The 20,346-nt window shown below is 46.0% G+C and overlaps 1 protein-coding gene across 1 annotated transcript; it reads right to left on the minus strand.

Moving 5' to 3' along the window:
* Positions 1–18,603, minus strand: TMOD1 (tropomodulin 1). Its single transcript, XM_062512933.1, has 10 exons — positions 18,502–18,603; positions 14,526–14,689; positions 12,592–12,748; positions 9,114–9,233; positions 6,493–6,582; positions 5,917–6,047; positions 4,223–4,330; positions 2,560–2,703; positions 1,973–2,117; positions 1–65 (listed from the first exon to the last, which is right to left on the minus strand). Exons 2-10 carry the CDS (start codon positions 14,643–14,645, stop codon positions 1–3), a joined length of 1,080 nt encoding a protein of 359 aa, XP_062368917.1. The 5' UTR covers positions 14,646–14,689; positions 18,502–18,603.
* Between the last annotated feature and the right edge of the window lie 1,743 nt (positions 18,604–20,346).

Raw genomic sequence — 20,346 nt, forward strand, 5'->3', positions numbered from 1 at the left:
CTACACTCCAGTTCGGCACTTGGGAAAAATAGGCCCATTCACCTCTGCTAGTCTTCTCTTCCTCACTGAAAAAGAAGAGAAAGAGGAGTCAGTCATGGCAACAGGATAATTTGGATGGCAGGCTTGACTTAACAGCTGTAGAAAGGAGCTGAGAGATGTACTTTCTGCCAGGAAAGAAACAGGATAGCATCAGCTTCTGAATTCCTGCCTTAAGCAGCAGGCACAGCCTTACACAGTAAAATCAAGAAAGATGAGGTTTTTCTTCCTATGCATTTTTAAGGCCAGAAGCTACTTTCAGCCTTACCTCCCTTATTCTGTAGTTAATTATATTTCACAGTTTGTAATTGGACTTTGGCCAATGCATCATGTGACTGATTGAGAGACAGCAGGAAACAGATGTCACAGTTTTTCCATTGCTAATTTTTCAAATTAAAAATCTGCTTCTTCAAATAAAAAAAAAAATCATCTCTTCTTATCCTAAGCCACAGGGCTGTGGTCCTCTGATCACAGTTAACATAGCCAAAACAGTCTCGTACCTAGTCTTAAAAGTTGATTTATACCTTTTGACACCTACACTCGTGACTTTCCAAGAAAGGTGTGAGAAAAAAAAGCCAGACCAAAAATGTATAAAGAGGATGCAGAAGTTAGCTTATGAGGATGAACATAAAAGCCTTCACAGTTGGTTCACACAGAGCATCTTAGGGAACAGAAGCTGTGGGACCAAAATCATGTTCTGGTAGCACCAGTCGACAGGCAAGAACACAAGTGGAGCACAAGCAGAGAGCTATTTCTGACAGGGAGGAAAATAAAGTTTTTCTTTACTTATACATTGTCCAGGTGTAGAGCTGAGATGCTATTGCCAGAGACCATCAGACTGATGAATACGAGCTGCAAACAAGAACCAAATCAGACAAGAAATGCAGATCTTAGCACTCAACGAGGAAAAACACACAACTCTTACATGGAAGGCAAGTTGTGAATTCGTCTTCTCAACAGCAGGAGCAATCAAAGTACTAGATTTTAAATCTTCGAGCTGATTACTTTGAACTCCAGGTGCTGCAATGTCATTAAACATCATGCCCTGTTCCAAAGGACAGAAAATAGCAAGCCTTTCCCAGAGTAGTGCTCCAGTGCCCAGGTATGGAGTATTTTGTGTGATCATTGAAGAACTGGCACATACTCCTGTGCCTGGCTGTGCTTCCTAGGAGCACAGGACCAGCTGAAGTAAGATAGATTCTTTTTACATTTGTTTTTAAAGCACAACAAATGTATAATCTGCCTAGATGTGACAGCTGCTGAATACAGCATGGTGGGTGTGTTAGCTGCATTCAGCACTGCTCTGCTGGCCTGGTTTCCAGTGTTCTACAGCAGCTTGTAGGCAAGCAGTGGAAAGGCTCTGCTACGTGCTTTGGCTGAAGAGGCAGTTTGCAGACTTGCCCACATTTTGCTTCACAAGCCTTCTGATCACTTCATTGAGGGCATACAGATAACTCAAAGCCATGTGGCTTTCCACATATTCCATGAAACAGTTCCAGTTTGTTTTGCTGAAGGGGATGGGCCAAATTTTAACTGCTGTCAAAGTTCAACTGTACTACTTTTCATCTCCTTGTTAAGGTGGGAATGAAGCTGGAGGAAGACAAGCATTTGGCAGGGATCACAAATGCTAGCAGCTCATAGCCCATGTGCCACATACTGTATCACAAGCTCTACTGAACCACGTCAGCAGCTCTTGCTTTTTCCCAACAATACCCACTGTTACTGCAAAAACCACTGCCTGGCTAACAGCAGCTGCAGCAAGGAACCAGCTGGTGTAGGCTGCCTTTCTCCTCGAGGGGCAAAGCATCATCAGGCCCTCCAAGAGGCACATTCTAATTCATACACATCTTTAACATGAGCAGTTCCACCCTAATCCCCCTAGGAATTGCCCACAGGACCCTCCCATGCTTCCCAGCTTGTGGCCAGCCTGACTCACCCAGGTCATTGTTATTCATCATGGCATTGGAGGCACGCAGCCGGGGACCTTGCTGGGTGAAATGGTACCCAAACTTCAGTAGGGAGGTGTTCTTTTCCAATATGTTTGCGATTTCCATTTCTACTTTGTTGCCCAAGGGCTGACTCTTTTGAAAACAGAAAACAGAAAAGAAAGCTGTTCAGGCTAGAGGGTGATTCAGAGCAAGTAGTTAGAGGGAAGGGGTGGAGATTGCAGAGGTTTCTCTGGACCTGTGTCCATTTCTGACTTGGAGCTGGTAAAACAAACCCCTGGCCTCTTCCTGTACACACGCTACAACTGAGAGACTTCAACTCCTCCAGCAGATATTACCACAAGTCCTTTTGCCCAAAGACTTTATTTCTTGGTCAGATTAGCAACTAATGGACATCTGGAGAAACCAGGATTTTGGTCTCTTGGTCAGCTGTCTGAGTTCCCCATAGCTCAGCTGCTTCAAGCTCCGGGTTTCTCGGGGAGCTACACTTGCCCCTGCCTCAGTGTCCTGGCACACTGGGTTCCCCACACACAGGCCACCTTCACCAGACCGCAGCTGTCCCCCACACACACTTTACCTGGTTGTCAATGCGCAGCTCCACAAGCGACGTGTTACCCTCAAGTGCTTCAACTATAGCCAGGATCCCAGACCCAGAAATGAAGTTTGACTCCACATTCAGGCTCTTCAGTGTGCTATTGACCTTCAACATTTCTGCCAGGGCCTGTGGACAGAGGTAGGCAGGAAGAGCTTGCAGTCAGACAGGCAGGGGCAGAGCACCAAAGAGCAGCAGGGCTTCAGCTCCCCTCACCTCCAGAGTACTCCTGGAGGATCCCACATGCTGCACAGTTTCACTGCTCCCAGATGTAAGTGCTCTCTGTGGAGTGAAGGGGTTCCCTGCTGCTGCAGGGGGATTCTTGAACATGAGCATGCTGGAGACTGCAGCAAAACCTTGCATGGACAAACACTTGGGGCTACCCCAGGAGGTGACAGTCCACACCTGCAGCTGTCCTGTGACAGCTTCATCTCTCCCTTTTATAAAGCCAGCATGGTACAACAAGGATGCTGGCCAGCATTAGCCCTGTCTCCATTCTGCTGAGTCCTTGCCTGCACTGCACAGGGTTGAGATGCTTTCCATTAAAAGCCTCAGAGAGAGGAGCTTCTGTCTTGAACAACAAGGAATGCTCCACATCCAAGGTGTCCTCCCAAGCAGCATCACAACCATATTAATAATTTTTGCTTCCCTTCGTGGAAGCATTCCAGAAGCCGCTGGAATGCTTATTATGCCCCAGCCCTGATCAGGTCATGTCACTTCATATAAACTGCCAGGGTGGATCCATCTACATCAAGAAACAAAAGGACCAGCAGGTAATGGCAGGGCTAACCAGCACCCGCAGCATTTAGTCCCATAGCTCCCCTAACCCAGCACAGTACCCCTCCAGCACATTTCCCCCCAGTCCAGATTTCCTGAAATAATTCAAGAGCAGTACTTGTCCTCCAGAAGGTTTCTTTTTCTAGCAGGAAATTGTTGAGCACGCGCATGCACGTGTGTGTGTGTGTGTGTGTGTGTGTGGAGGCAGGCAGGGGTAACCTGGGTGACTAAGAGCAAAACCAGACAGCAGTGGTGCTGGAGAAAGATGCAAAGATGCAGCCTGGAAGGCAGCACGAAGGCTAGACAGAACAAATAGCTCCTCTCTGCATCCCCACTTAAATATCCCACTGATGTTTAAGATCACTCACAGCAGCCAGAAAGACTCATTATCACCTACAGAGGGCACACATTAGGAGATGCAGAGTCCTGCTTCTGCACATCTGCATGAAGAATATGAGAGACAGCAGGAGCTTTGTGTGAGAGGAGCAGCAGGCATGCACACCTTTGTACCAAGAAACAAATCTCCAGAGAAAGAGACAAATTGCTTTTAGAATATGCCGTTAGAACTTCAGCTGTTGTCTCACGTTCCTTTTCCAGAAGGTCCTAGAGGACAAATACGAGACTGCATGGATTAAAGGACTGCACCCTGAAACCTCCATGGATGAAAAATGAAGTGAAGGAACCAAAGCCTGTCTGTTGCTGGCTTCCACTAGTGCCCCTGAAACTGAAGCACCTGCAGCAAACAGCCAGAGGTGTGGAATGTGCCAGACACGACACAAGGTGCAGAAGCAGTCAGTCAATAATGCTGAAAATACCTCGCCCGAGAACAGCTCCTGTCACAACACTGGGATGATGAACTCGCAGCACTTACAAAAGCAACAGGATCGTTGCTCCGGGTCCCAACTATGCTGAACTTCTTCACGTACGTGTTGTTTTTCAGTGCTTCCGCAAAAGCTTTTAGAGTTGGTATGGGAATATTCTGTGGTGAGAAAAGCAGAAAGCATGTGTTAGGCCATCATCTGTATGCAATGAATATGCAATATATGTGTTGCTAAAACTTCTCATCAAGGTCAAACCACCAAATGCACCAAAGTAATTCAGGAAGGGGTTGAAAAATGTTTTTACAAGTTCTCTTGCTATAACCAACATATTCTAAGGAGCATGACAATGTCTTCACCCTATTTTGTACTCTGCTGAAAGAAGGCTCCCTTGATTTGAAGTCATATCTCTGGTCTTTACTTGCCCAGAAACTCAGCTACCTAGAACATGGGCATTGTGGGGATGTTTGTAACCAGGATCCGTGAGCCTACAAAGCACTGTTCCTGTGCTCTCTGATATGAATGGCAGCACTGGAAAACATTCATGTCACGTTCAGAAAATTTCCACCTATAGGAACTGATCCAGAAAGGCCTGATGTGATCTCCTTGTAACACAAATCACAGACACCCCTGACTTTATAGAGAAGCTTTATACAGCTTCTTACAGGCTAATGTTTGCCATGCTATGTCTCAGCCCATGAAAAAAAAAAATCCATGCTGCTTTTTCTGAGTTCCTTCACAATCAGCATTTTTCACTTATGAAGAACTTTAGACACCCTTTTCAGATGTGCAGATTTTTACATAAAATTGTAAGTGGCATCCTCACTTTGGACTTCTTGCCACACCATTTGGGTCTCACCATGTGGAATCATCTATACTCAAAGTCATCTGCAGAGCCATAACATGGCACCCAGCAACTTAGAATCTCCACTGTCACTCCCCAGTTCTCCAAATCCCATCCCAAAGTCATGAGTTCAACAAACAAAAATAGTGCCTGCCTGCCAGATCCTCAGTCTTGTGTCCTCAAGGGATGGGTTCACTAGCCTGAATCAAATACATTAAAGTAAAAATATTTCTGTTTTAGAAAGGTGTGAGCAGCATTGCAAAAATGTTTTTTGATGTGCACATGCAGTTAACCATATTCTTACTGTTTAGCTCTGTCATCATTTAACAGAACCCATGAAAACAGAAACTGCATTTTTCAGTGTATGTATGTGTCCCAAAAGCAATATAAGAAGTGGTGCTATCTCCTGACTTGCTTTCTACAAGAAGTGAGAGCCCACAGATGGGATGGGTGGGAGATAGAAATACCTGCAAGAAGTATGGCTTCTTCATATTTTCATAGCAAGCATCTGGATTATGAAACCTTTTTCCTCCCACCATCTTATAATATACATCAACATTCCCTCCACCAAATATACCTGTCTAGATCATTAGAGCAATCTAAAATGGCTTTAGCCTGACAGTTTTGGGTCTCCCCAAACTACCCTTAACACAGCTCCATTTTTCTAGACACTTAGAGGAATCTTCCAGCTACCAGCCCCAGCCCTTTGTCCAGCAGCAGGTAACAATCCATTCTGCCCAGAGTGCTGCCCACAATGGAGGTGGGGAGCACTGGTGTTTCTTGTCTGGCTACATTCAGTGTTATGATATAGCTCTGTGCAGCAAAACAGACTCAGTGTCTGCCTTCTGTGCATCAGATACTTAGTCTTGTTACTAAGACAGGAGGGTAGAAAGGAGCAAATACCATAATATTGTTAAGGTTGACTTCCTCAAGGTCAGGATCATTGTTTTGTATTCGTTTCAGAGTTTCCTCCACATCTGTTGCGTTTGGCTCCTCATCAGGAACTGGTTTGTACTGTGTGGGCTTAATCACACCTGCAAGTGAAAAGCAAGATGTACTCTGAGTAGCACTGTCTTTTGAGTGTGTTCCTGCTCTTCCAGAAGTGGAGAGATAGAAGCATAGGAGATGGAAGCATGACCTGACAAACAGCCACAAGAGAAACCACTCCACTGGGGCCACCCAGCACAGGACAGCCAGTGCCTGCTGCTATGTGTTGTTAAGGTCCAAATCTGGGTGACAGAAAACCCACTGCCTGGACAGGGCTCTCCCTTGGACTGCACTGGCTCCTGGATGGCACCAGGGAAGTGGCTGAGGCTGCACTGGCTGGCACAGGGCAAGGATGCACCAGAGATGGCCCCAGCAATCACAGGCTGCTCTGACATGCACAGCTCTAACCTTCAGCCTAAAAATAATTATCACTTTGCCTCTGCTAGCAGCTTCAAAGCCATACACTGCAGCCTGCTAACATAAATCACTTACTGTTGAGTCCTTCTTTGTTCACGATGGTGCTGCTCCCCAGTGCCTCATAGTACTGCTGGTTACTCATCAAGGTGTGCATGCCAAGGATGGCTACAGAAACAGGAGAACACGACTTACTGGAGGCTCCAGAGCCAGGAAAAGACACAGCACACTACCTTTCCCTGTGCAAGTATAGAAAAACATACAAAAGGAGGAGAAAGCCCCCCAGCTGACATAAATATACAGCAGTGCTCCAATGTGCTCCAACCACAAGGCAGCAAGGGAATGACTGTCACCTGAAGCATAGCAGTGCACACTGTGTTTTCACTCTTGGAAGGTGATATTGTGAGAAGCTAAAGCTCTGCTGGCTTGGTCAAAATGTAGAGAGTGGTGGTACAAGCACCATTCAAATGCTGTAAGAGCCCAAAAACCAAACTCAGCTAATTTGTGTCTCTCAGATTCAAGACTGCAAAGCCAATATGAAAATGCAAATTGAGCCATGTCTGGGGGCTCTGGTGAAATTCTTGGCAGCTGTAAATGACCAATAAGAAATCAGTGTCTTAGGATCTTTTGGGTAAAGGGTTTGTTTCTAAAAGTAACCCTGCTACATGCAGAAAGATCAAGTTTGAAAATTGATTTTTGTATCAATAACTTTCTTTTTAATAGCTATATGATTTTCTAAAGAAAAATGCAGACACATTAACAATTGTTAAAACAGACACTTCTGAACAAATCTTGATCTCTGGATAGATACAGTTGTGAAAATAATAAATTTCTCCTTAAAATCCAAGCATGCCACCACGAAGGCACTTCTTAGACTTGGCACCAGTCTCTCACCATGTTCTGTCGCTTTGGCCAGGAAGGGCTGGAATTTGCAGGAGAAAGGCATCCTTGAAGCCCAGCACAAGGATAGGATCTGTTACGGTGACTCTATGTCTGGATTGCACAGGCTGGACAGCCAGCAGCAAAGCATGTCAGTGAACCTCCCTATGGCCAGTAACACATTCCCTCCCAACTGGATCTCACAGAGCCAAGAAGCCTCCATCTGAAAGTCTGAGTGAGGTTGGGCACTTCAAGTTTGCTTGTTTGCTTGTTTGTCATTTTCTCACATACGGCATTTTCAGGGGTACAACACAGGTTGGAAAAGTAATTTTTAGGCTCAGCATTTTAGCAATACAGATAGTCCCCAGATCACAGCTTATTTGGACAATGAAACCTCTCCAGCAGCCAGAGCATGAGTATCTGGACTGCAGAGAGAAGCAAGGATCTGCTCTCATGACCATGCATTTTGGGGGCTCAGGTTTGTGTTGAGAGACAAGAGGGACCCACTCTCTCTAAGTCTGGTTCTCATGGTGTATTCTCCGAAGGAACTCAGGCAGAACAATTCTGAGTCACTTCTGTCTCCCTCATCTGACCAAAGGCATGGGAGCCCTTCCAGGGCTACTGGGAGCCACTCTCCTGGCATTGCCAAGGAACGGATCCAACACACCACAGCTCACAATGATCCTGGTAAACAGGCAGGAGCAAAAAGTGCTCCTGCTAAATGAATCCTGTTAAGCAGGCAGGAGAAATGCTGCCACTGCCAATACTGAGATTTCAGTACAGTTTGTATCACATCAGTACTCTTGCTCCCACTTGAGTGTATTCTCCCAGCAACTGTAGAACAAGCTGTCATGTATAGCATTTTCATGGGACAATGATTTCTGCACAGCTTAGAAAGGCAGATTTTATAGGATAGGGCTTTAAAGGACTCGAGGATCAAAAATGAAAAAGCAAATTTCAAAGATGCAATGCTTGGCCAGGGTACATATGTTTGGGAGCATTAATGCAGAAACACGTTTCTAAGCCAAAAGATGGTATTATTGTGTAGATGATGTCTACTTGGTGTAGTTATTCTACAGACTTTCTTACAGGCTTCCAGCAAGAAGGATACTTCTAAGGAGTATGGAAACCTGAAGAAGACAAAACTGGAAGAAGAATCCAGTATCACTGAAATATTTACTGACTGCTGGACCAGCAGAGCACATTGAGCTTTGTAAAGCATCATGGGGTGTCCATGAGCTCCTTTGGCCAAGGCATGTCCTATTCCAAGCACAGAGCAAAGTCCACACTAGGGGTTCAGCAACATACCAGTGTTGTCATCTGACTGACTGACCACACAAATCACAAGAAATCCACCACTTCAAATGAGTTGAAAAAGCTCATTAACCACCACCAGGCCTAAGCGTCCACTGAAAGACTTCTATAACCTGACAGTTACTTTAACAGGTCGCACAAGAAACCCACTTTCTCACTGTGTTTGCTTGACTGTTTCCTAAGACTTGGTTTGAAGAAAGCTGTGCTCTTAGATGTGCAGGCTGGAATTAGCAACAGTCAGTGGTAGAGACAAAGGAAGAGATCAAACCACACACTATTCCATAGATAAACCCTTCTCGCTCCTCACCTTTGGTCCAGAGTCCTAATTAAATCACATAATTTAAGAGTCTAAGAGTAACTTTTCTTTAACAAGTAAATAAATTCTTTCAGAACTGACAGCATTTAGATAAACAGCAAAAAGTGCAATAGCTCATTTCCCACAAAAGAACAAAAGAACAGAACCAGCTGAACAACTTTCACCCCTAATTACTGTGAAATCCTTTTACCAGCGATGTCACAGAGCTCTGCATCAGAGGCATTAGCAAGGGCTTCCTCCAGTTCCGGCTCCAAAGTCACACTTTCCAAAACAGGATCCATTGGCTTCTGCTTGGGAATCCAAGCTTTTCCTAGAAATGCAAAGCAAGGTCACTCTCAGTATAATGACAGCACCCAGTTCACAGCTACCCTTGCAGATGCATTTCCATGCTGTGAGATTTGAAAAGTAGAAAGGACAGAGGGGGCACAAGAGAAAAATCAGAAGAGAAATGGAATCCCTTTCCATCAGTTTGGTCTGGGTCCTGCTGTGATGCGAGCAGAGAGGTGCCTGCCTGCCACGGGCAGCTGCAGAGCTCAGCCCTTCCATAAGCACAACATCTATGGAAACCCACAGCACACTGGTACAGGATCATGGCTGCTCATAGCACAGTGCTCGCAAAGGCATGCACAGCCTGACCCTGCAAGTCCTTACTTCTTTGAAGGCTGCACAAAAGGGGGGAAGGTTTGCCAGTGCTCAAGAGAGGCTGGCAGCCTGTGCCCAGCACTGTGGAGGATCAGTCCTGCGGCTGAGACACCTCTTGCTGCTAACCGCAAGTGCATGATGGCAAGGCAGATGGCATATTAGTCATAAGAGGCTGGAGAGGAGCTGGTGGAGGGCTCTGGCAGCAGGCAGAGACAGCACTTCAGTGAAAGCATGGGATGCAAGGTGGAGCAGGCTTAGGGCAGCTGGTCTAGCTCAACCCTGTTGCAAAAAGGATACCAGATGGAGACCCCTATGCTTTATCTCTCTGGACAGCAAAATGTCAAAAACCAGACATATTCCCTACAATTCAAAGGTGCAAATCCACAGATCCAGCTGGTAATGCTAACTTGTTGTCTTAGCTGCTTGCTCATGGCATTTTCCTAAGGGGGGTACCCACACGGCCAAGAGGCTGGAGCTTGGAATGCAGCAGGCTCCCTGCCAGTCCTCCATCCCATTGCCCGTGGTGATCACTGGGCAAGCCACAGCCCTTTCTCTGCCAGAGCTGGCTGCATCCCAGGAGGCATGGAGAAGTGGACAGGGTTGATGGCCCTGCACAGCTGCTCCCAGCTCCTCACCGCTCATGCTGCAATGGGCAGCGGATTCTTCTCTGCAAGATGGGTCAGGTCTGGGATTTCACAACACGGCATCCATCTGTGACTGCCCAAAAGAAACAGAGAGGCTTGTGATGTTTTAACACTCCACAACAGGGAGCAGTCTGCTGGGTAAATCCAGCATTGCTGGGACAGGGGTAGGAGGGCTCTGAGAACATTTTGGAGCAGTCCCCTCCCCTAAAATAGTCCTGTATCACTACAGAGATAGCAACTGCAAAAGGCCTGGCCTAGCATGCCAGCCAGGACTATTTTTGTCACCTCTATGAAATCAGAGTCAGCGGCACCAAAGGGAGAAACAATCCTGATGCTCGGGGATATGCAGAAAGGTGCTAAATTTAGCCTCAAGGAAAAAGCAACTGCACCTCAGGGTCCCCTGGGACAAAATGGAGGCTGCCATAAACAGCTTTTTGCTCCCATCCTCTGTCTATGCACTGCTGCTGTGACAGAGAGGGAAGGAATCTGCCTCCTGGGACACAGCTGCTCTCACAAAAATAGGCAGGGTGTCATGTGCCTGCACAGGCAGGCATCTTCTGAGTATTCAGCAGCAAAATGTCTGCCCTGGCTTGGTGTGGAGATCTGGAACCCCTGTCCCAGCAGATGTATGGCTGGGCAAACTGTATGTACAAGTTGTACCATCTGGTGCGTGCAGCACCAGCAGGGAACAAGAGAAACGGGGCAAACTTAATTCTGCTGTCATGCAGTAACTCCTTCTGACATCTCAGTGACATCAAAATTTCTGGTGTTTAATTCTAGTTTAATCACCTTATTTCAGTCAATTTCTAAGTTTTAGAAAGTTTTGTATCTCAGTCATGCTTTGTTACAAGATGGAACTCTAAATTATACAGTGCATGCATGATGATGACAATGCATGACATTTTATGTCATAACACAGTATGTCTGCACACCCCAACTCCCACCCTGCTCATCAGCACGGCCAGGGAGAGCACTGCTCATGACCAACTAGTAAATCACCCTCCAAACTGCAAACGTGGTGATTTATTTACAGCTTCATCACAGCTGTGAATATGTAATTTACCATCTCTGGCTCACAGTCAATATAAGTAGTGTCTTCTCTCAACAGTGTGTTACAAATGAAAATATGCTTAATGCATTTGAGATCACAACAGACTGAGGTATGACGATGCAGACTCAAAATGCTTGAAATACCTCTGTCTCCTGCAGAACACTGCTTCTACTTTCTGGGCTAGCCAGGTGGGTAAGCAACACTGGACTGGGACACATCTGAAAGGTATCAAACCAGTTTTCCTGATAGAACTCAATTTACTAATTTACTTCTCTCAAGGACTACTTTTTTTTTTTTTAATCTAAAAATACTTCCTCCGGTTTTATGAAATGAACAAACAGATTTTACACAAGTTATTTTTAAGAGAGCCATGTGGGTCAGTAAAGAAGCACCTTTCAGAAAGACCTCAGTCAGGAAACATGCTCACATTTGTATGCACTTCTCTTTTCATACTGGCAGGCATTAGCATGAACAGCTCACAACCAGATCTTCTGCTGCATGGACATCACAGTATAGAGGGAGACACAACAGCTGAAAAGCTTCTGAGAAGCTTCTGGAATGCAGGGGCAGGGACTGACCAGACCATAGCCCATGTCAGATGATATTCAGAGTTCTGACGGGAATAGGAAAGTCACTTGGATAATGGATCATATACGAGGAGGAGAGCAAAAGATAGCAGAAGGAGAGGAAAAGAAAAGAGGCAGAAGAAAACCCCTGCTCACAGGCCTCAGTGCCATGCAGAGCGGGAGTGCAACAGCTGCTGTAGGGTATGGTGCAGGAAGACACAAACAAGCAACCTGCAGGAGACTGGGAAATAAGGCTGGGGTTGTCAAGAGATAATGAAAACTAGATGAGAGCTGCTGGGCCTCACCACAGCTGTGAAGAGCTGTTGAGTTTCTCTATGGTGAGGAGCTAACAGTGTCAGTATGGAGTGTGAAAGGCAATGGTGAAGCATGGAGATTTACATGAGGAGCTCACAGGAGAATCAGGCAAGGAGGGACAAGAGATGACAGAAGATGATTTCTTTCCAGATCCTGATACAGATACAGCAGCATGGGGATGGGAGAAGGCTGCACAGTGGTACAACTTCTATCGAGCATTTAACAACATATTAAGTGGTGCCCAAATCAGCAAGCAGTGGACCTCTTGGGCACACCTCATTTATCAGCCAGCCTGGGCTGGGGCTAGACAGCAGAGAGAGCAGATTCACCAGTAGTGTCAAAAAAGAAATGTTGTTTTATCAATACAGGTCAGATATAACCCTTCTGCTGCTGTACACCCACTGAGCCTTCACTGTGATGCACCCAGCATGGTGCAAAGGACGACCATACCTCTCTTTTCGCCCGTGAAAGGAACCAAGTCTTCTCTGTCTTTAATGTCCTTTGCCTGTTTTTCTAGGTGGGCCATGAGTTCCTCCCTTTTGAATGGGCCAGTTGGTGGCTTTTGCGTCTGATCCCGCTGCCTGAGCCCTGCTGGCAGCAGTGCATTCTAGACATGGAGGTGAGAAACACAGGTTATCTCTGCAGGCCACAGTCCCCATCCATCAAACACTACAATTTGCTCCTCCTTGCGTCAAAGGTTAGCTTCATCCAGCCCCACTGATTCCCACTGATCATCCAAGAGATGTGATGCTCCTTTCCCCCATTCTGTTTGAAATGCTGCCCAGTAGATGTTTCTCTGCAACATCAGCTCCAGCCCTTTCCTTCCGGAGGTTCTCAGCCATCTTCTCCCCACTATATGAATCTGTCCAATGCCCCTTGTGTCCCAAGAAGAATCACTTCAGTTAAATCTCATGATCTTTCACAGAGCAGATCAGAGTTGTGGTCTCTTCTGCCTTTAATGATCCATCAAAAAACTACAGAAATAGTCTCACAGAGAAGATCACTTGGTTGCAAAGCAAAACCCCTTTGAACCTCAGCCTTTTTTCAAGCTGCCTCCTTGTTATTCAGTCACGTAAGCCACCAGGGAAGTTGGTTTGTGCTTGACACATATGGCACGTAAACACCTGCTTATATTTAAATATAGAACAGCCTTAATGCAATAAGTAAGACTATTCCCAGATTTGACACTAAGCATGTTCTTTAAAGCTTTATTGGATAGAAGTCAACATTTACTTTTTAAGACATCCAAGGTGATGCTGAACAACAGATTGATTTTTCCATGCCTGCCGGATAAAAGTAGTCCATTATACTTTATATCTGTATCAATGAAATGCCTGGGAAGGAAAATTATTAAGAGGAAAGAAGTTAGATCCAGGCAATCTTGTAGGGCAACAGAGAAGTTTGTGAATTGCACAAGCAGGGAGGCATAGGAGACAGCTTGCTTCCACAGGCTTCATGCTGTGAGAGGCAACTCTGCAATCTTCAAGCTGACTACACCTGCACTGACAGATGTCCATAATTATTTTACCTGTCTTCATCTTTCCCAGAATACTGCCTGATTGCAAATTCTGAGGTATCTATAACCAGCCCATCAGCCCATATGCTTAATCCTGGAAGCCAGCTTGCCAGCTCTCAAATATTTTCCTGCATTGCAATTAAAAATACTGATGATGCAATCTACACCACCCATCATTTACTTCAGAAACACTAACTGCATGTTGCAGGAACAATTTCTCACTTGGCAGTGCCCAAGCTCCTCGAGTAACATTGCCATAAGCCAGAGGCCTGCCAGTTGGCTCTGCACATCCCCTGCAACAGGACAGTGCTGGCTCCGAAAACCTTTCACCAGCTTGGCACCAGCAGACCCCATGTTTGCCTATGCGCAGCTCCTGCTGATGCTAGGAGGTTGCTAAAAATAAACTGTCCCACTTTGCAAAACTCTAGAATTTGGATTTCTGCCTAAATGGAGGAAAATACAGGCCATGTGAAGTTTGTTACAAAAAACCCAAAACACCAAAAAAACTCCAAAAACTCTCAAACCAAGCAACCCACAAAACATTCCCTCCAAGATGGCCTGATCAGAGACAGAGATCCATTTTCCACAGGATTACTGCCCTGCACCAGCACTGGCTCATATTGCTGCTGCAAGTCACAATTGCTCGTGACATCAGGAAAAGAGGAGGAAAACAGAAGCAAAGACACACATGTAGACTGTGCTTCCAATGGCAAAAAATTCTACTGTGTATCTGCAGCCAGTCTCTTCCACTCTTGCACCAAGTACAGGCTCTGCAAAGGATCCCACTGAAATACAGATTACTAATGCAGCCCACTCCCCCGCAATTACTAAGATTCACTACCCAGTGTCTCAATTAAAAATTACTTACATCAGGATCCAGCTCTTCCAATTCATTCTCTAACTTCCTGAGCTCCTCTTCTGTCAGAGCTCCAAGGATCTGATCTTCATCTAGGTCTCGGTATTTTTCTAGCTCCTTTCTGTAAGACATCTTAGAGGAGTCTTGTGGATCTCACTTTTATGCTGTAACAGAACCTGACATGAAAACAAGAAGCGTTAACACTGAACACATGAAGCACAATGCTGCAGTCTGCCTAGCTAGGGAACACTGAACACCCCAGAGTTGCAGATTTATGCTAAAAGCATGGCTGATTTCAAAAGATTGCTCAGGGCCCCCATTCATATCATACACATACATATTCACCCAGGGACATGAGAGTGGCTCAGCTCCAGCAGCCCATTGTCCCATCATGGATTTACAGGGCAGGACAGAGGAAGTCCTTTGTACAGGACCCTGGCTAGGGATGTCTTCCTGCAAGCAGTGCTAGATGTTAATGGAGCGTTCTAGGCATTTATTTCTTTGAAGGACAATAAACCGCAAGTCACAGAGTATACAGCTCTCATGTCCTTACAAGAACCCAATAATGCTGCCCTGCACATGGCACTCCAGATAATGTGGTTACCAGATGGGAAAACAGATTTGTAGCACCACTGAGTACCTCTGAGCCCTGAAAACCTCCATGAGGCTCTAGTGCATGGCACTTCTTCCTGTGTTTTAAAACCACAAGGAGATCAGGAAGTATTATCCACTGAGGTTCAGGAGGCTGCCAGTTAAATGTGCTATTTAGTGACTCACCTTTCCTGAGACAACACATGTTTGCACTGCTGCCAGCTAAGCAGCTGACCTGTGTGCTACTGCACGTTCTAAACCAATCCTTCAAGAAGACAAGTGAATGATCTATCTGGATAATCCCTGCTGACCCCGAGGTTTGGTCCATGTCTCCTAATACAATACAACATACACAATCACATGCACGTAACCAGACCTGTGCAAGCAAAAAGACTGCAGAGACAAAGGTCACCGTGTTTAAAATATGCAGGTGGGTTGAAAGCACACTCGGCACAACACACAAAAGAGCATATCCAACTCTGCTTTTTCGCTCACAGTCTCCTTCTGCTCTATAGCACTGTTTGTACTTGTTTATATTTTTGGGGGGGTTCTGTTTTTATGGAGAATTCTGAGTCCTAGATGATTTAAAGTGTCTTTTCTTAGTTTTGCTATTCTTTTGAGTGACATTTACATTAAAAATAACAGCAAGGCCTGTGTATTTTTAGGGAGGCAAACATCTTTTGCGTTTCTATAAATGGACTCTTTTCAGCTCCTGTGGAGCATCAGAGCCCTACCCTGAATCTCTGCAGCTCTGCTTGTCCCATCAGGACAGATTATGCTTTTATGATCATTCTTCATCTGTGGAGAAGATTCTTTATACAAGTTACAACACAGCTGCTCTTCCAGATAGGAAAATTATCTTTAGCTTGGTCACAAAAGGGCACAGTAATGCATACATGCTTGCTCAACAGCAAGTCCTTAAATTTAGAAGCTGTGATCTTGTCAGAAGTTTGGTTCCCCACTAGTGTGATGGCAATTCCTGCATCTCTCACATTCCTGCCACTCGCCACTTAGGAGGTGAAGCATGAGGAGATGATGCCTTCCTGATGGGAGAAACAGCCCCTGAAGCTCCCTCAGCTGGGAGCTGAGGGGTGAAAATCAGCTTTTCATTGGGCTGGTTTGCTCCAAGCAGCAGCCATCAGTCTGTGAGCACTGGAACCAGGGGCAGCCAAGAGGGTGGAGAGGCAGCAGGAGCCATGGGGCTCAGTGGGGCTGGCTGAGTGCAGTGGAAAGAACCCCACACTCCTGTGCTGGGCTCCCTGTGCTGTGAGGTGGCAGGTAGAAGCCACACACCAGCCAGCCTATGAGCCATGTCCAGCAGCTCAGCCCCTGCAAGCCTGCCCTTCCTGCAGGCAGAGAGTAAAGGGCAGACCCTTTACTGCAGTTAACTGTAAGCACTGATGCTAGAGATCCTAGAAAAGCAGCCTGGACTCAGATCTGGATATGTGCTGTGCTCCTGCGGCCTTAGATTGCAGTACATGAGCCACGGCTAGCCCTGATTTCATATGCCATATGTAGTTTTGACCATCCTGCTGTGGAAGGAGCTGGAGCTAGGAGCAAGCAGGAAGACAGAGAATAACCTACCCTAGGCTGCTAAATTCTCCAGAATGTCTTAAAATAGCCACACCTGCCACACACATGGCAATATCTGTCTTGGCTACAAATATTCCCAGAGGCAGCCACAGACCCTTCCCAGGAACACAGGCAAGACTGCAAGCAGGGGCCTGTCTGGGACCAGAGTGCAGCCCCACAGGGTGACCTTGTTGCCTCCTTCCAGAAGGACAGAGATGTCAGCACCGAGAGGGAAAAGGCAGGACAGACATGGGATGTCAGTGCACACAGGCAACGCTTCTGGAAAACGCTTCAGGTTTCAAAGCATCTTGCAGAGATATGAAGCTGGGGCTGCATATAGCAAACGCCCTGAGGGTTGAAGACAGGTGCAGAGCCTGCTGAAATGTGGCTGAAATCCCTGCGGGGAGAATTAAATTTGCTACATACCCCAAAGAGAGGTGTCGGGGTGCACAGTGACTTCCCAGACTTGCTGGTGCAACCGGACAGTGCTGGCACCTCGCACATCTCCTGCTGAGAGCACATGGAAAGGATTGCCCATCAGGAGCACCAGCCTTGCCCTCGGCAGCAGGACATTCTGTACTGCTCCTGCAGAACCAGGCATTCAGCATCGTGTCCTCCAGCACAGCCTCCAGCACCAGCGTGTTCACTGGCTCTCCCTTATCTCCCATCCCAGGCCTCTTCTACCTTATCTTGCTAATGAGTGCTGGGAGAAAAGGCAAACCAGTCTATCTGCTATAAATGGCAAGAGGGCTTTAAACTGCCAAAGATAAGAAGAAAGCAGGTAAATTCTGCCTAAGTGTAATTATTTGCATTTATACAGGGTACTGAAATACCCACCACCACAAACAGTTCTCCCTGACTTGTGCCAGAGTAAAAGCACCTGTTTAAATCAGGTCCCACCTTCACCTGGGCTCAAACTAAACAAGATCCTTCAGCACAACTTGAGTTCTCACTCTTTTTCATTAACCCTATTACTCTTCATTTGATCAACTAAGGAAGCACCACAAAAATAATATAATGCAGCATACAGATAGTGTGCAGAACTGACACTGTTGCAACTTAAAGTTCTCTAAATATTGAAATTCATATAGATTACAAAGATAGCAAGAAATTAGGTCTTTTTGTTCGAAGTGCTTGTCAGATACAGGAAGCACAGCCCAAACACTGCCCTCGATAAGTCTGAAGAGCACGCAGGTTGGAATGCACAACAATCATTAAAACTGTTAAAGGAGAAAAAATTAATTAGATGGGAAATAATAAAAGGTCATCTACAGGGAAGACTGTTCTCACCATGAATATGGGAAAATAAAACATTTCTGATCCATGAGGGGGATAGAACTGTTTCTTTCTGAAGGGTTAAAAAATGCCGAGCAAATAAATGAAAGTAAGTGAAAATGAAATGCATCTTGTACAATGCTGGAAATAACTCTTTCACAGAGCTTTGCACTGGTACAGCCCCCTGCAGCACCATGACCTTTTTGGGGTGCCACAGAAACCTGAGAGCAGCACTGACGTCTGCACAGGGAAGTGGTGGAAACCCATCCAGGAAAGTGACCCCCATGATCCGACCGCCCCAGGAAAAAGAACAAACGAAGAAGAACTGGCTAATGTGACAGGAACAGAAGCAGGAGAAAAGTTTAAGAAAGTACAACAATGTCACAGTGGAAGCTGTGTCAGGCATGCTGCGTGGCACATCTGGTGCATGCTGTGCCAGGCATCCCAGAGCCTCCCCATACAACTTTCCTCATGCACCAGAATCCCAACACCAGGACAGCACAGAAAGCTTTTCCTTTCATGCAAAATGCAGGGAGAAAGGGCAACTAACCTCAGCAAAGATGAAAGGCTTTCTGGGGATAAATTCTGTTATGGGTCCAAGCCAGCCCTGGCTCCAGGGGTCTGTGCAGGCTGCAGCATGCAGCCACTATGCCCAAGGCACAGCATGTGGGAGGGTTTGGGGCATCCCTGGTCACCACCAAACCAAACAACCACCAAAGGCACTGGACAGGAATTCTGTGTACTCTGCCACATAATGAGAGCCAGGCCTGAAAAAATTATCATCCTTGCCCCAGACAACCCTTAAATCTACCACAAAACCATTTCTGTGCTCTGAAAAGTGAAAGCAGACCATGAGACTTTGGTTTTGGGATAAGGAGGTAGCCAAGCATGGCCAGCATAGCAGTTGATGGTTCTTGAAAAAACAGCCAAGTTTAAAGGCAGAATTCTTTTCAGGATGAAAGTGTGTATAAGGAACAGTGAAGGCAGGAATTCATATAAAGAGGGATGGTTTGAAAACTGGTCCTGTTAGATTCACACAGGTTTTTGATTAATGAGATTTTTTTAAAGTTTAAATATAAACCTGAGCCAAAGTTCAGAGCTATTATTTGTGCAGTATAAAAGTAACAAACCCACATCAACCATCCCCTCTACAGTTGCTTTTTTTTATTTTGTTTGACTTGTAGAGTAACTTAAAAGATAATTGCCAGGGTCTTGGGGTTTTTTGATGGAGGAGCTATACACACCTCAAGTGACCATTTCCTATAAATTCAAGAGAAGCTAGGTACTTTCTGTGCATACACTTAAATCTCAATGAGTCACCTAGGTGCAGATCCAAGATGGGCTGGGCTGATGAGAGGAACATATCACCTCCAGCTTGTTTCTAAGTGAAAACTGTCTTCTTATGTGCTCAGTCTTCTGACAAACCTGAAAGCTGCACATGCATGCAAAGGGTCTGTCAGCCTAGAGATCTCCTTTGGCTGACAGTCAGGAAATGAAGGAGAGCTGGGGCACTTGCACGGTGGTCTAAGGCAAGGTGGGGGTACAAGAAGGCTTTGGTGAAGGGGTAGGTGTTACACACATAGTGCTGGAGCAGGCATGGTGGGGATGTAGAGATGAAGGAGATAAACCCACCAAAAAGTGAGTCTCTGCTGATTCCCCCCTCCTGGTACAGCTTTCAAACCCTGAGCTTGCATCCCAACATAGTTGGGTGCTGGTGAGTCCATGGTCAACCCTGCTTTTTGAGTCACTGGGTAACCAAACATAATCAGTTCCCTGCAGTTTCAAGAACTGACCAACAAATCATGGCCAGGTCCAGCAGCAACAAAGGGAAAGGTGCACAACAGCTCCTACTGAGACCACACCTAAGAATGTGCATCTATGTGAATTGTGCAAAACCCAGTAGGATATCAGAGTAGAGCAGAGGAGGGGTTGGATCCATGCCCAGTGTCATCACACAGCCGTACACAACAGAAGTCTTCACTTCTGGCTGCTTGCAATCATGATTTAACCTGCTCACAAAGGAAGTCAGTGCAGGTGTGCTGGTACAGGTGTGTCTCCTCCCAGCACACAGGCACAAACATCACACCTTGGCCCCACAGTCCCTTCTCTCACAGACACAACCTGAGACCAGTAGTGCTTTTGCAAGTGATTACATGCACTGTACCTGAGGTACAGACATTCAAAAGTTTATTCCACTTCAAATGAGTATTGTTCTCCTAAAAATGAAAGGAAGATAAATGCCTAAGGCCAGTCCTTTAAGGTGACGGCCTCCTGGGCATTTCTGTAGGTCCCTTTTCATCCAGAGTTCATTTTCTCAGTCAGAGAGGAAAGCCATCATTTTAACAAGCCATAAACATGCACCTAGACTACAGCAACAAGCCCTGTTGGCCTGCCT

This window comes from Cinclus cinclus, chromosome Z, assembly GCF_963662255.1.
Source record: "Cinclus cinclus chromosome Z, bCinCin1.1, whole genome shotgun sequence".
NCBI classification, from domain to species: Eukaryota; Metazoa; Chordata; class Aves; order Passeriformes; family Cinclidae; genus Cinclus; species Cinclus cinclus.

Excerpts from the sequence above, each read along its gene's own strand:
- TMOD1 (XM_062512933.1), bottom strand. The coding sequence starts at position 14,645 with ATGTCTTACAGAAAGGAGCTAGAAAAATACCGAGACCTAGATGAAGAT. Across the intron at positions 9,234-12,591 it reads TTTCACGGGCGAAAAGAGAG|GAAAAGCTTGGATTCCCAAG; the intron begins GTATGGTCGTCC and ends TTGCATTTCTAG. Across the intron at positions 6,583-9,113 it reads AGAGCTCTGTGACATCGCTG|CCATCCTTGGCATGCACACC; the intron begins GTAAAAGGATTT and ends CTGTTTCTGTAG.